The sequence below is a fragment of the Solanum stenotomum genome, chromosome 11 (assembly GCF_019186545.1).
Source record: "Solanum stenotomum isolate F172 chromosome 11, ASM1918654v1, whole genome shotgun sequence".
Classification (NCBI taxonomy): domain Eukaryota; kingdom Viridiplantae; phylum Streptophyta; class Magnoliopsida; order Solanales; family Solanaceae; genus Solanum; species Solanum stenotomum.
Window position 1 is genome coordinate 21,557,253 of NC_064292.1, and position 15,654 is coordinate 21,572,906.

The 15,654-nt window shown below is 37.0% G+C and overlaps 1 protein-coding gene and 1 pseudogene across 1 annotated transcript; both read left to right on the plus strand.

The window, feature by feature from the left end:
- The first annotated feature begins 2,391 nt into the window (after positions 1 to 2,391).
- Positions 2,392 to 4,253, plus strand: LOC125845749 (uncharacterized; annotated as a pseudogene).
- A 420-nt stretch (positions 4,254 to 4,673) lies between these two features.
- Positions 4,674 to 7,145, plus strand: LOC125845750 (uncharacterized). The gene is made up of 7 exons (XM_049525283.1): positions 4,674 to 4,689; positions 4,816 to 4,940; positions 5,193 to 5,716; positions 5,848 to 6,044; positions 6,320 to 6,418; positions 6,589 to 6,728; positions 6,876 to 7,145. Exons 1-7 carry the CDS (start codon positions 4,674 to 4,676, stop codon positions 7,143 to 7,145), a joined length of 1,371 nt encoding a protein of 456 aa, XP_049381240.1.
- Positions 7,146 to 15,654: the final 8,509 nt, after the last annotated feature.

A 15,654-nucleotide genomic window follows, 5' to 3' on the forward strand; every position in this document is an offset into this window, starting at 1 on the left:
TGAAAATCAAATATAACAATATGTTTTTTCATGGATACTTCTAAAAATCATCTTTATATATAATCTTATTCTTGTCCAATTAATTGTGAATTTCATGATTTGTAGAATTGAAGTTTTTGCGAAAATTTAGGCTATTCAACCTTCTTTTGTTTTCTTTCTAAAATCCTTTTCATATGTACATTTGCTTCTCTTCTAAATTTTCTCCTATTCTCCTTAATTTACTCTGTCTATGCAAATCAGATATAACTGTATGTTTATCTATTGATCCTTCCAATAATTTCTTTTAATATATAATTATGTAGCATTTCTTGCCCCATTAATTTTGAAATTTCGTGATTTGTGGTACTAAAGTTTTTATAACTTTTTTTGGTGAAAATTCTGGTAATAGTTTTTTGAAATTTTTGTTCTCAATTTCATGGTAAGAAAGATTCTCGTTAGATCTTCGTAAAAAATCAGAATGTTGATTTTGATGAATACCCAATGTATACCAATGAATTCCAATCTCAATTTAAATTGAAGTATACAAGTTTATTATGTGAATACAAATCACTGAATACACGATGAATACGAACTAATGTATACATAGTGCAGTTACCGTATACATAAACAAAATCACATGTACAATTATTGAATAAAATTTATATATGTATCATATTAATCTCATTCTTGTATTCATTATAGTAATACGTATAATTGATGGTAATATTCTTATGTATACAATATAAAGTTTATGTATACATGCTACAATTATTGTATACATCAATAAAATTTACATGTCTATTTTTATGAATATTTTTTTGTGAATACATATTTTTTTTTATGTATACATTATGTAATCGCAACTTTAATTATTGTATAATTTATGCATATGTATTATTACAGTTTCTAATAAAATGTCATTTAATATTATATGATTAATTATTGTCGATTATGTGATAATTAATACACGTTAGAGCATTAATAATACATTTTCTTACCTTAAAAGTAGCACAATCTTTTAATAAGTTATTTAAAGAATTCCTTAAAAGTTGGTGCAACCTTTTTTTAATGGGTTAATTAATAAATATATATATTTCACTTCTTAAAAGTAGGCAATCAGTTTTCTAATAAACTAAGTATTGTTGATTGGTAAAAAAAAAATATTCATAAAATTACAATCAAATATATCTTTATGTTTCTGTAAATTGCGTTAATATATTTTTTTAAATAGACAGTTAAATAAAGTTGAGTTTGAGAATTTAAAGAAATTGAAAAGCTAACTTCCTTAATTATAGGAGTTAAAAACAAGGAAGAAAAAACAATCCCACATCTCCTTAATTATGCGGGTTGGTTGCACATGATTAAAAGAAAAAAACTATAAAAAGTTGGTTTTATTTCTTTTAGGCTAATACGTGCTAATTTTGTTTTAGGCTATTAATTGCTAATTAATTTGGGCTATATATTGCCAATTATATATAATAGGTGTATGTCTGTGTCAATTCCTCAATAATCATTTTTGGAAAAATTAGCAAATTAGTCACCATCTCTAACATAATTAGTAAAAATATTACACTTCAACATAATTATTCAAAATGTCGAAATGACAATATTTTAGAAAATAATTTGTATCCAAATATTATTATTTTTCTTTTCTTTTATTTCTCAAAACAGTCTAACATTGGACCAACTTCTACACCACTAAGCGGTAAAAAAGAAAAAAAATACATCCACTACCTATTACTCTTCTTTCTAGGTTTTAACACCAGTAAAAAATTTTCCATCTTTCACGTTTTCACCTGTTTTCTCTTTCTTCACGTTTTCACCATTGTTCTCTCCCTACCTATTAAAGAAAAACTAATTCTTCAAATTCTCCCAATTTGTTAAACAAATCTCTCAATTAATTCAAGAAATCTCACAATTGATAAAGGTAATTTCGAAGTCACCAATTATTTAGTGAGATTTCTTTTGATTTTGTTTTCAAAATGACCAATTATGTTGTATTTCGAATTTTATGTATTACGAATTTCTGTCATTTTTTCGATTTTTATGTGAGTTTGTTTACATATTCATCGAATATTTATGTATTTAGGATTTTTAGTCTTTTAAATAATTTTTTTGATCTTTTGTGATTTTCTTTTTATATTTCATATTTAATCTACATTAGCATATATATATATATATATATATATATATATAGATATATTATTTGATTTTTAATACATTTATATTTAATAATTTCGAAGTTTGCATTTAGGGTTTTAGGTTTGGGGAAAGCATATGTTGTCTGCAATATTTGAATCAATGAGAATTACAAGTTGTATACCAAATAATATTTAAATTTTTGGTGAATTTTCCTCGTTTCATTTATGTATTACTCAAGGGTTGCTTGAAAATGTAGGCTCTGTGGCTAAAATGGCGCAAGACAGTCGTCCAAAAAAAAAGAGGAGAGCTATGAGTTCTGAAAACCTGATAAACAAGTCCAAGTTCAAAGTGATGAAGTACTACTTTCTGACCGACANACGAATTTTCTGTCATTTTTTTGATATTTATGTGAGTTTGTTTACATATTCATCGAATATTTATGTATTTAGGATTTTTAGTCTTTTAAATAATTTTTTTGATTTTTTGTGATTTTCTTTTTATATTTCAGATTTAATCTACATTAGCATTTATATATATATATATATTATTTGATTTTTAATACATTTATATTTAATAATTTCAAAGTTTGCATTTAGGGTTTTAGGTTTGGGGAAAGCATATGTATGTCTGCAATATTTGAATCAATGAGAATTACAAGAGGTATACCAAATAATATTTAAATTTTTGGTGAATTTTCCTCGTTTCATTTATGTATTACTCAAGGGTTGCTTGAAAATGTAGGCTCTGTGGCTAAAATGGCGCAAGACAGTCGTCCAAAAAAAAAAGGAGAGCTATGAGTTTTGAAAACCTGATGAACAAGTCCAAGTTCAAAGTGATGAAGTACTACTTTCTGACCGACAAAGTGATAAAGAGGTATTAAATTATGTTTTCACAAATTAGTTGAAAATATTTTGAATGTTATGTAGTTGTAGTTAATTTTGTTTTGCGTGTTTATTTTTTATTGTATAAGTTGAATGTACATAAACAAGATTTGTATTTTTGGTTTTTGTTCTATTTTTCTATCTACCACACAATTGTATTCATAATATGTATCATGTTGCCCACTAACACAGATTTGTATATATTTTTAAAAATTGTGTTTATTTTTTATTGTTGTAGTCACCCCAAGAGTTCTTTTTTTCAAATGTGAGTTTTGTAAATTTTGCAAATATGAAATTTGTAAATTAGATACATTATCTATGTGTGGTTGGTGATGACAAATATTGTAGTCTACTAGCTCAAGTATTTGTCCCAAATAAGTTGTACACATATATTACGTAATTGTATAATATGTAGTATTCTATCAGCTACTTTCTGTATCCCAATTTATTAATATCCATTATATGAAATATATTAGATATATTATGTATTATATTTATATATCCTTTAGTATATTATATTCTTTATTTTTGTATATTAGTATGATTTCAATATGTATTTTTTTTGTATTAATTTGTTATCTGATTCATAAATCAAAATGCATTTGTATAGAAGTAATTATGCATCAAGTTTTCTGATTGTATTATATTTTTGCGTATTTATAGTTTCTCTTATTGTTTTTTTCTTAGAAATACATTTATATTTCAGAAATTATACAAATATGTATTCATTTACTTGAACATGTGTAGGCAGGTGATTTTTATGTTAAAAATCCACCTACAAAAGCTCCACATTTTCAGTGTGTCTTTAACGACATTAAAGCTAACTTGATTAAATATTTACATGAGCATGTATATAAGGTGTATCGTGAGAGCACTTGTTTTGGTCACTACATGCAAATGCATAGATATTGTGCACATGGACAAATACATAGGTGTTGTATGCCTTTAGAACTCAATTGCAGTTCTCGTCAAGAATTTATCATACGTGTCAGTGGATCTATTCTTTGTTTCACGCTAAGATAATTCGCTTTGATTAGTGGATTAAATTGTGTTAGTGATGAAAAAGATTTCAATTTCGACACTCAAGAATCAAATAGATTGATAAGTCAGTATTTTCAGAGTGTTAAGTTGATCCGAAAAATAGATCTAATGGAGAGATTTAATGACAAAGTGTGGGGTGCTAACGATCAGGATGACTAGAAGTTTGACATCTTATTTTTCATCCAAACAGTTATTTTTTCTGGTGAATAAAAGATCAAAAATTGTATGGTTATTCTCTTTCAGGTCATGACCTCTGGGTCCAGGCTTCACTTTTTAGAGGTTGTGCTGCCCAATCTTTTTGCCTCACAAGTTTGGTTTAGCTAGTATGTTTCACTGGGTAACTCGATGTATTAGGGTATCAAGTTCTAGTTACGCCCCCTATTTCAGGGCATGACAAACTTGGTATCAGAGCAGGTCGTATCATGGGAGGTCCACAAGTCGTGTCTAGTAAAGTCTTGTTTATGGGTGTGTTGTGCACCACACTTATAATCAAGAGGCTACAGGGCATTTAGGAATGGTTACATTTCATTAAACTGATAGATCGTGCTATAGTGCAAAAGTATAAGAACATTTGAAATCTAAGTGTTATAGGCTACACTCGCTCCGGATATGGCAGATCGATAGATAGGTATGGATCCAAGGGAAGGTACTAGTCGTTCCTTACCGGGTCAAAGAGATAGATTTCCCTCGAAGACACAAGGTGGATCTCCAGTACCCCTAGTACCAGCCTCCCCAGCACCTATTGAAGTCTGAAGAGATGCAATACCCCCAGCCTCACCAGTTCCATTGGTACCTGAGGAAGCTACTGACACAGGACCTCCAATACCTATTGTTTCTTCACTAGAGATCTCTGGGGAGCAGGGGATGAGACACGCAGTTCAGTTGCTGACTAGGATGGTTTCTATTCATGAGCGACAACTGTAGTCAGGAGTAGATATTCAGAGAGACCGGTCGGAAAGTTCGAAGGTACGAGAGTTTCTTCATTTGGCCCCTCCGTTATTTACAGGATCTAGTCTTACTGAGGATCCCCAGGACTTTATAGACCACATATATAGAGTATTGAAGGTGATGAATACCTCCGTCATAGAAGCTATGGAGTTGGCTTCTTTTCGGCTACGTGATGTCATCCTTTGGTATGAGGCATGAGAGAGATCTAGAGGACCTGATGCTCCGCCAGCAAAGTGGGAGGACTTCTCTGAGGCCTTCCTTGCCCACTATTTGCCACGGGAAGTTCGAGAAGCCCTTCTTGACCAGTTTATCAATCTGAAGCAAGGAACCATGAGTGTGATGGATTATAGCCACAGGTTTAATTCTTTGGCAAGATATGCACCAGATATTGTACGTACTATGAGAGCCAGAGTTCATCGTTATGTTGATGGTTTGGCAGATCATTTGATCAGAGATTGTAGGGTAGCACCTCTATCAGATGATGTAGATATTTCCCGTATACAAGCTTTCGCTCAGACTACGGAGGACCTTTCTAAACGGATTCATGATACCCGCAGGGATAAGGAGCAGAGTAAGAGGGCCCGTACTATGGGGTCTTATAGGAAGCCACATGGTGATTTTAGTCCCCCTTTCCATCGATATCCACCTCGGCCAGCGGGTAGTGTCTCACACCAGGTCAGAGCTCAGGCCAGCCTGAAGGTCGTCGATAGGATCATTTCATACAGGTAAGACATCCCACTTCTCATTGTACACAGTGTGGTAAGCCGCACATTGGGCAGTGTAGACAGGGTTTAGGTGCATGTTATCATTGTGGGCAGACATGACATTTTATTAGTCAGTGCCTGAAGTTGAGCAGATGTGATCTAGCTCAGCCTTCAGGATCCACATCAACATCTTTACCCTCAGTCCGTGCCCCACGACCAAGACCACAGTCTACTCAGGGTCGTGGTAGAGGGAGAGGTGAAGGAGATACAGGTTCGAGCGGTGGTCAGAATAACCTTTATGCACTCACAGGACAACAGCATTCAGAGGCATCCCCTGATGTTGTTGCAGGTATATTGATGATATATTCTCAAGCTGTTTACGCATTGATAGACCCTGGCTCTACATTTTCATATATCACTCCATTTATTGCTAGTAAGATTGACATGAGATCTGAGTTGTTGCCACAACTAGTTGAGGTGTCTAGACCGTTGGTGATTTTATTTTAGCTAGTCGTGTCTACCGGGGTTGTACAGTGTTAATTAATGATCGTCCAACCTCCGCTGATTTAGTTGAGTTGATTATGCTAGATTTTGATGTTATCATGGGTATGGATTGGTTGGCAGCTTGCTATGCTAATATTGATTATTGTGCAAAGATAGTCCGATTTTACTTTCCAATTGAGCCAGTCCTTGAGTGGATGGGTAATGCAGCCACACCTAAGGGTAAGTTTATTTCATACCTTAGGGCTCGGAAGTTGATTTCTAAAGCTTGCATATACCATATGGTTCATGTACAAGATATTGATAAGGAGCCCATGACTCTTCAGTCAATTCCAATCGTGAATGAATTTCCAATGGTATTCCCTGATGAAGGGAAATTGATTTCGCTATAGACTTCCTTCCTGATACGCAACCTATATTGATTCCTTCCTATAGAATGGCACCTACAGAACTAACAGAATTGAAGAAACAACTGAAAGACTTGCTCGATAAAGGCTTTATCAGGCCAAGTACTTCCCCATGGGGTGCCCCAGTGCTCTTTGTTCGAAAGAAAGATGGATCCTTGTGGATGTGTATTGACTATAGACAACTAAATAAAGTCATTATAAATAATAAATATCCTCTTCCACGGATTGATGACTTATTTGATCAGTTACAATGTGTCAAATGCTTATCCAAGATTGACTTGCGGTCTGGTTACCATCAGTTGCGAGTCAGGGAAGTTGATATCCCAAAAGCAGCATTTAGGATGAGGTATGGCCATTTTGAGTTCCTTGTCATGTCTTTTGGGCTTAAAAATACCCCAGCAACTTTTATGGATCTTATGAATCGGGTCTTCAAACCATTCTTGGATGAATTTGTGATTGTGTTTATTGATGATATTCTTATATATTCACAGTCGGAAGCAAAGTATGCAGACCACTTGCGAGTTGTATCACAGACTCTCTAAGATTGCAAGTTATATGCTAAATTCTCTAAATGTGATTTTTGGCTTACCTCAGTAGCTTTTCTTGGTCATGTTATTACAAGTGAGGGTATTAAGGTTGATGGACAAAAGATTGAAGCAGTGATGACTTGGCCGAGGCCCTTGAATGCGACGGAGGTTCACAGTTTTTTAGGATTGGCGGGGTATTACCGAAGGTTTGGGGAGGGATTCTCTTCTATTTCTGCACCACTGACAAATTTGACACATAAGGCAACGAAGTTTCAGTGACTGAGGCATGCGAGCAGAGCTTTCATGAACTAAAATAAAAACTTACCACTGCAGTTGTCCTAACTCTTCCAGATGGTAATTAGGGCTATGTTGTTTATTGTGATGCCTCAAGAATTGGACTAGGTTGTGTTCTTATGCCACATGGTAAGGTTATTGCATACGCCTCTAGACAGTTGCGGAAGCATGAGCAGAATTATCCTACACACGATCTTGAGTTGGTTGCAGTTGTCTTTGCCCTAAAAATTTGGCAACATTATCTATATAGGGTTCATATAGATGTGTTCATCGATCACCAAAGCCTTTAGTATTTACTTAAGCAGAGGGAGTTGAACCTACGACAAAGGAGAGGCTAGAATTATTAAAGGACTACGATGTTGACATTTTATATCATCCCGACAAAGCTAATGTTGTTGCTGATGTGCTCAACCGGAAGTCCATGGGTAGTCTAAGTCATGTTGAAGCTGATAAGGCTGGAATTACGAAAGACATGTGCCAACTAGTTAATTTGCAAGTACGCTTGGTAGATGCAGGAGGCGGAGGTGTTGTCGTTAAGAATATGGCAGAATATTCCTTTGTGACTGAAGTGAAAAGGTGGCAACATGAAGATCATGAGCTTAGGAAATTGAGGGAAAAGATTCCACAGCAGCAACACCCCTTATTTGAGCTAACTGGAGATGGAGTCCTTAGATACCAAGGTCGCTTATATGTATCGGCAGTTAGAAAGCTCCAAACAAATATTCTTTCAGAGGCCCATTATTCTAGATATGCATCTCACCCTGGAGCGACGAAGATGAATCAGGACCTTCAACAGATCTATTGGTGGAATGGCATGAAAAAAGATATTGCGGAGATGGTAGTTGAATGTTCCAACTGTCAACAAGTTAAAGCAGAGCATCAGAGGCTTGGAGGCCTAACCCAGTATATTGAGCTTTCGTTATGGAAATGGGATATGATAAATATGGACTTCATCACTGGTTTACCTCGCATTCCACGAAGGTTTGATTCCATTTGGGTAATTATCGATAGACTGACAAAATCTGCTCATTTCTTGTGAGTTAGGACGACATATTCAGTTGAAGATTATGCTCGGCTTTACATTCAGGAGATTGTTCTCCTTCACGGAGTTTCATTATCCATTATCTCAAATCTATGAGCTCAATTTATAGCACATTTTTGGAGATCATTTCAGAAAGGTCTAGGGACTCAGGTAAATCTTAGCATCACTTTTCATCCACAAATTGATGGACAGGCAGAACGTACTATTTATACTGTTGAGGATATGTTACGTGCTTCTGTGTTGGATTTTAAAGGAAGTTGGGATGAACATCTACCTCTTATCGAGTTCGTTTATAATAACAGCTTTCAAGGTAGTATTCAGATGGCCCCTTACGAAGCACTATACGGGAGGAAGTGTAGGTCCCTAATAGGTTGGTTTGAGCTCGGGGAAGCAGATTTGCTAGGTCCGAATCTAGTCCAACAAGCGATTGAAAAGGTTAAGCTTATTAAAGATCGGCTTCATACAGCACAGTGTCAACAGAAGTCTTATGCAGATGTTTGCCGATGGAACTTAGAGTTTGAGGTAGAAGATTGGGTTTTCCTGAAAGTATCGCCTATGAAGGGCATCATGCGATTGGGAAAGAAAGGGAAGCTCAGTCCTAAGTACGTTGGACCGTATAAGATTATTCAGAAGATCGGTATGGTGGTATACGAGCTTGATTTGCCTTCAGAATTGGAAGCAGTTCATCCTGTATTTCATGTTTCTATGTTGCGGAAGTGCATTGGAGATCCTTCACGTATTATTCCCATTGAAAATATTTGTATCGCTGAGGATTTATCTTATGCAGAGGTACCAATAATGATTTTAGATCTGCAAGTAAGAAAGCTTCGAAATAAAGATATACCTTCTGTGAAAGTGTTATGGAGAAATAACAACGTCGAGGAAATGACTTAGGAAGTGGAAGAGGAAATGAGTAAGGAGTACCCCCAACTGTTTACGACTTAAGGTGAGTCATATTTCGATTATTGGCAATTATTTCTTCACAAAGACTTAGTTATATTTTAAGTAGCTTGAAGGTGAAATTTATATGTCTTCTTACGAGATAGCTATGCAAAGCTTAGTAGTTAAAATTTTCAGAATTTGACTTCAGGTTTGCGACTGTAACAAATATAGACTCGCAAATATAGTACTGTGAGAAAAAAAGAAAATACAACCAAGGAATTGTTTAGATCCATTCGCGGGCGAATGTTCATAAGGGGGGGAGAATGTAAGATCCCGTACTTTTTTTTTAATCGTGCATAATATATGTGGCGTAGTATGGCATGGTTATATGAGGTGTTTATGACTTTGTATCGAACATTGGAGATTAAGATTGCAAGTAGGTGAAAATATCAAGGAACTAAACTAAAGTTTTAGGTCAAAGGGACCCCTCAAACAAAGTTCATGATAAAAGAAATGGCACGGGTAGAACTTCGCCTGTTTGAAAGGTTTAACTTGTCCCATACCTTGTGGATATGCCTATGAGTGTAAAACATGCTAAGAATAGTGTGTTATGAGGTATTATAATAGCACAAGGGTCGTATGTTAAGTTTCGAAGTCAAGAAAATTAGTGAAACTAAAGTCGGCAAAAGTTATCGAAGTTTCTCTATTAATATTTTCTTAACTTCGAGTCAAATTTCTTGGATGTTTTCTCCCAATATACAAAGAGTTAGAAGGCCTATTGACCATTAAATCGAAGGCCTGCGAGTTTAGTTTTCAACACATAAAACCCCGTATCCAACCGACATCAGAGTAAAAAGTTATGAGGGTTTTACTACTGATTGTTGGGGCAAAATCTGGGTCGGGTAAAAAAATGTGGTATGTCGTCTTACTCAACGTTTTAAGCCATGAAAACATTTCATTTTACTTCCAAACCAGAAAGAAAGCTTAAGAGAAGGTTCCTATGGAGTACTTGCATAATGAAGGTTAGTTTTCGACGATTTCTACCATTAAAGATTGCCCCCGTGCCTAGAAACGTGATCTTTACACGTGGTAATCGTTTTCCCCTTCTATTAGCTGCATTTGGACCAAGTTTTTGAAGATATAAATTTGTAGTTATTGGTGCTTCTTAGTGCGCCAACCATAACTAGTTCTCGCACCTAATGTTGGTGCACAGATTGCTCATGTGGTTACTTTGACAGCGGCAAATCATCAGTGTTATGAGAGGTTTTAGAAAATGAAACCACCTCAGTTTCAGGGTGGTAAGAGCGAGGATGCTCATAAGTTCTTGACCTTGTGCCATAAGATGCTTAAGGCAGTAGGTATGGTGGATGCTCGTGGTGTTCGGTTTGTTGCACTTCAGCTTCGTGGTCGCTCCAGAGAGTGGTGGAGGACTTTTGTGAGGTTTAGACAAGTTGGATTTCATCCGGCAGAGTGGGATGTGTTTTCTGGTGCTTTCCAGGACCATTTCATTCCTTGGAGCGTGAGGGAGGAGAGTCGTTTGAGATTTGAGAGCTTTGTTCAAGGAAGTTTTCCTATGACCGAGTATGAGGTCCGTTTCTATGAGCTTTCTAGGCATGCTTTGACTATTATTCCAGATGAGGCAGAGAGAGTTCGTCGATTTGTGAGAGAGTTGACTTTCTCCGCCAAGCTTATGTGTTCAGGGCAGTTAGAGAGGGGGTTCCTTCCAGTCTATTGTGAGCACCGCCAAGAAGGCAAAGTTGATGGTCTTAGATGAGTTTGGGGAGCCTAAGAGGGATCGTTCTTCTGGTCAGTTTTATGGTACCTCATCTGGAGCCAGAGGTTCACATAGAGGTAGTGGCTCTTTTCAACGTCGTGGGACGGCTCATGCTTCTATGCCAGCAGCCGAGAGTGGGTAGTCAGCCCGAGGATCTTATGGTTTTGGCCGATGTGGTCATAGGTAGTTCTTCTGATTCGCAGCAACAATTATCTGTGTCGAGATCTTGCTATACGTGTGGGGATCCAATTCATTTGATGCGACAGTGTCCTCTATAGACTCATTCAGGTCATCGGCGTTCTTTTTCAGTTGCTCCAACTAGGGATCCAGCGCCTCCGACTAGGGGTTGAGGTAGAACTCAGGCAGGTAGAGGTTACTCCAGGTCCGTAGGGTGGCGGTAGAGGTTCTACTCAGGTTGTACGTGGTCGAGATGGCCAGTGCTATGTTTTTCCAAGAAGGCCTGCCTGAGGCTGAGACTTCTGATGTTGTGATCATAGGTATCATCCCAGTTTTCCATCGACATGCGTCTGTATTGTTTGATCTGGGATCTACTTTCTCATATGTGCCTACCTATTTTGCTGCTAAATTTGATATGATGTCTGATTGTATGCATGTGCCTATTCATGTTTCTACACTAGTGGGTGAATCCTTAGTAGTGGATCGAGTGTATCGATCATGTCTTTTTTTTTGTCTGGGTATGATAGTTGGGTAGACCTTATCATTTTGGGGATAGTAGACTTTGATATTGGGTATGGATTGGCTTGCTCCGCATCATGCTATTCTTGATTGTTATGCTAAGATTGTGACCTTAGCGATGCTGGGTGTCCCAAGAGTTGAGTGGACGAGTATTAGTGGTTCTTACCCTAGCAAGGCCATCTCCTTCCTTAGAGCTCAGGTATTGGTTGATAGAGGGTGTTTTTCCCACTTGGCGTTCATTCAGGATACTAGAGTTGATCCACCTCCCATGGATTATGTGCCCGTGGTTCGAGAGTTTGTAGATGTGTTTCCTACTGGTCTTCCAGGTGTTCCCTCCGAATAGGGATATCGATTTTGCTATTGACTTTGAGTCGGGGACCAAGCCCATCTCTATTGCTATGTATCGTATGGCTCCAGCCGAGTTGAAGGAATTGAATGATCAGTTGCAGGATTTGTTGAGTAAGGGGTTCATTCGCCCTAGTGTTTCCCCCTAGGGTGCTCCTGTATTGTTTGTGAGGAAGAAGGATAGATCCATGAGGATGTGTATTGATTATCGATAGTTGAACAAAGTGATAGTGAAGAACAAGTATCATCTTCCTCGTATTGATGATTTGTTTGATCAGCTTCAGGGTGCATTTCTATTTTCTAATATTGATTTGAGATCCGGTTACCATCAACTGAAGATTAGGGCATCGGATATCCCTAATACACCCTTCAAAACTCTTATGGGCACTATGAGTTTCTTGTGATGTCTTTCGATTTGACTAACGTTCCTACAACGTTCATGGAGTTGATGAACGGAGTGTTCTGACCTTATTTGGATTCTTGTGTGATAGTGTTGATTGATGACATCTTGGTGTACTCCAAGACTGAGGAGGACCACATTCAACATTTGAGAATTGTACTTCAGAGATTGAAGGAAGAAAAGCTTTACGCCAAGTTCTCGAAGTATGAGTTTTGGCTTGATTCTGTTGCATTTTTGGGACACGTGGTGTCCAAGGAGGGTATTCGGGTGGATCCAGCCAAGATCGAGGTAGTGATGGGTTGGACTAGACCCACATCGATTACTGAGATCCAGAGTTTTGTGGGACTTGCTCGCCATTACTGACGATTTGTGTAGAGCTTCTCTACTATTGCATCTCCCTTGACTAGATTGACTCGTCAGAGTGCAAGTTTCCAGTGGTCGGATGAGTGTGAGGAGAGCTTTCAAAAGCTCAAGACTTTGTTGACGTCGGCTCTTGTTTTGACTTACCCAAGGGATTTCACTATTTATTGTGATGCTTCTAGAGTCGGGTTAGGTGGTGTTCTGATGCAGAAGAATAAGGTGATTGCCTATGCTTTTAGGCAGTTGAAGACCCATGAGAGGAACTACCCTACCCATGATTTAGAATTGGCAGTTGCAGTGTTTGTGCTTAAGTTGTGCGACACTATTTGTATGGAGTTCATTGTGAGGTTTTCACAGATCATCAGAGTCTTCAATATATATTCAAGTAGAAGGATCTAAACTTGAGGCATCGCAGATGGCTTGAGCTATTGAAGGACTATGATATTACTATTTTGTATCATCCAAGGAAGGCCAATATGAAGGCCAATATGGTGACTGGTACTTTGAGTAAGAAGACTTCTAGCATGGGATGTATGCCACTATTAGTGTGGAGGAGAGACCATTGGCTAGAGAAGTCTAGAGATTAGCCAACAATCTTGTCTGGTTGCAGATTTTTAAGGGGACGGGTGGTTTGATTGCTTTTATTGAAGCTCGTTCTTCCTTAGTTGAGCAAATTCGTGAGCACCAGTTTGATGATGAGAAACTATGCCACATTCGAGACAAGGTGATAGGAGGGGAAGCCAAGGAGGCTGTCCTTTGATTCTTATGGTGTCTTGCGGATAGGAGGCAGTATTTGTATGCCCAAGTGGGTAAGTTGATTAAACTGATTCTTGAGGAGGCCCATTGTTCCCGATATTCCATCCATCGGAGTGCGGTATGAAGAGAGATATTGCAGATGTGGTGTGAAGAGAGATATTGCAAATTTTGTTTCGAAGTGTTTGACTTGCCAACAGGTCATCGTTTCACTTTGAAATAAAATTCACAAATAGAACTTCTCAGCTCCTATAATTGAAAAATAGTCGCTACAACGGTATTTCAACCAAAAAGTGATCAACAACCATCATTCGAGGCCTTACAATCTAACAAATACACACCATACAGTCCTGTAGAACAATAAGGCAAAACTCGGTATACATAAAGCAACATATGATATTCTGATATCTCTATCAGTCTATTGTGTACACCATTTTCCTATTTATTCTGGTAGCAGCTTGGGAGCAGAACACTTCTTCACTGACAGAGGTTCGAACTTCTTCCAATATCTTTACCTTCGGCGAAATATCTGGGGTGGCAACAGCCTCTGATTTTGGTTCACCGCCTGCCAGTCTCATGCTTGAACAGTTGATAACATTGCACTAGAGATCGAAATATGGAACCAGCCAAGATGAAATGACAGCATGACTTGATAAAGTTCCTGTTAATATTTTCTGCTATCCTATTGCGACGGTAATCAGAATTGAAGCCTAGATTCGAGAAATGAAATAATCTGACATCCAAAAAACTTCCGTAGATTATCGACTCAAAGCAAATACTAACCAAGAAGTTAACAAAGTTCAAGTATTTCCACAGAGGCATATTAGCAATCTAATTATAAATGTGTATGAACATATAACACTTGTAACTTTAACTTTATCAAAAAAAAAAAAAAACATATAACACTTGTACATGTAAAGACCTTGACAATAAATAAATAAACAGCACAAATACACTTGTACAACATGAAGCATTCGACTATAAACGACGAAAGAGCACAAATAATACTGGAAAGAAATATTGGGTTCAACTCAAAGAGTAAACATCAAAGTCTAAGAGTTGGCTAAAAGGACTCAACAGATGACAAATGTGATAGGTTTAGATTTTTTAGTTCTTTGTTTGCGAGTGGGGGAATGAAAGAGGAGAAAGTTCCTGGAGCTCTCCAGGTTCAACCATTTAAGAGTATAGAAAGGAGGCTAATAAAGCATTTGAGTATACATATTCGAGACTTCAGAATACAAATTCAAGGCACCAGCAACTTACACAACATGAAGGTAAAATCACAAGCAATAAGTTTAGTGCGTTCTCATGATCTAGTAAAGTAGAAATCCGCAACAGCATATGTTCCTCCCTCCATGTGAGAAAACCAGCCTAATCTAACTGCCTTCCAGACAGAAAATAGTAGGATGTTCAATTGAAAGGTAGTAGTAAGTTTGTAACAACAAAATGTACAAGCTAATACCAAAAGTCTCGTGACACATACACAAAGTCAATGAATGGTTTCAAAGAACAACAGAGCAATCACCTCGGTAACCGTCACAAAATTCTTACCAGCAAATTCAATAACAAGACACTTCTCATCTTAAGACTGGTGAAATGAAGCATAAGCAGTGTTGAGTTGGACCAGCACAAGTGCACAACCAAGGAAACGATATACACATACACCTTTGTCAAGTCTGCAACAGGAAATATAGAAAGTGATAAAAGTGAAAGCTCTATTCCTGAATTTATTTCTCAGGCAGACAAATAAAAAAGGTAATGGATAAATTATCTAATAGTTTGAAATGGTAAAAAATGAGCATGTCTCTGCCTCACAGAAGACAAACATATCAATTGATTTTAGTCAACTTAGCTCACTTAGAGGAATGTCTTGTTAGACCTTAAAACTAACAAATATATACTCCTCATTCCAAAAGAAAATTTGTTGCAGTGATTTAAAAAGATCTAAAAAATTTAATTTTACTTGCATCAAATGGCA

Excerpts from the sequence above, each read along its gene's own strand:
- LOC125845750 (XM_049525283.1), top strand. Across the intron at positions 4,941-5,192 it reads TTCAGTTGCTGACTAGGATG|AGATCTAGAGGACCTGATGC; the intron begins GTTTCTATTCAT and ends GAGGCATGAGAG. Across the intron at positions 6,045-6,319 it reads ATCCCCTGATGTTGTTGCAG|CTTGCTATGCTAATATTGAT; the intron begins GTATATTGATGA and ends ATTGGTTGGCAG.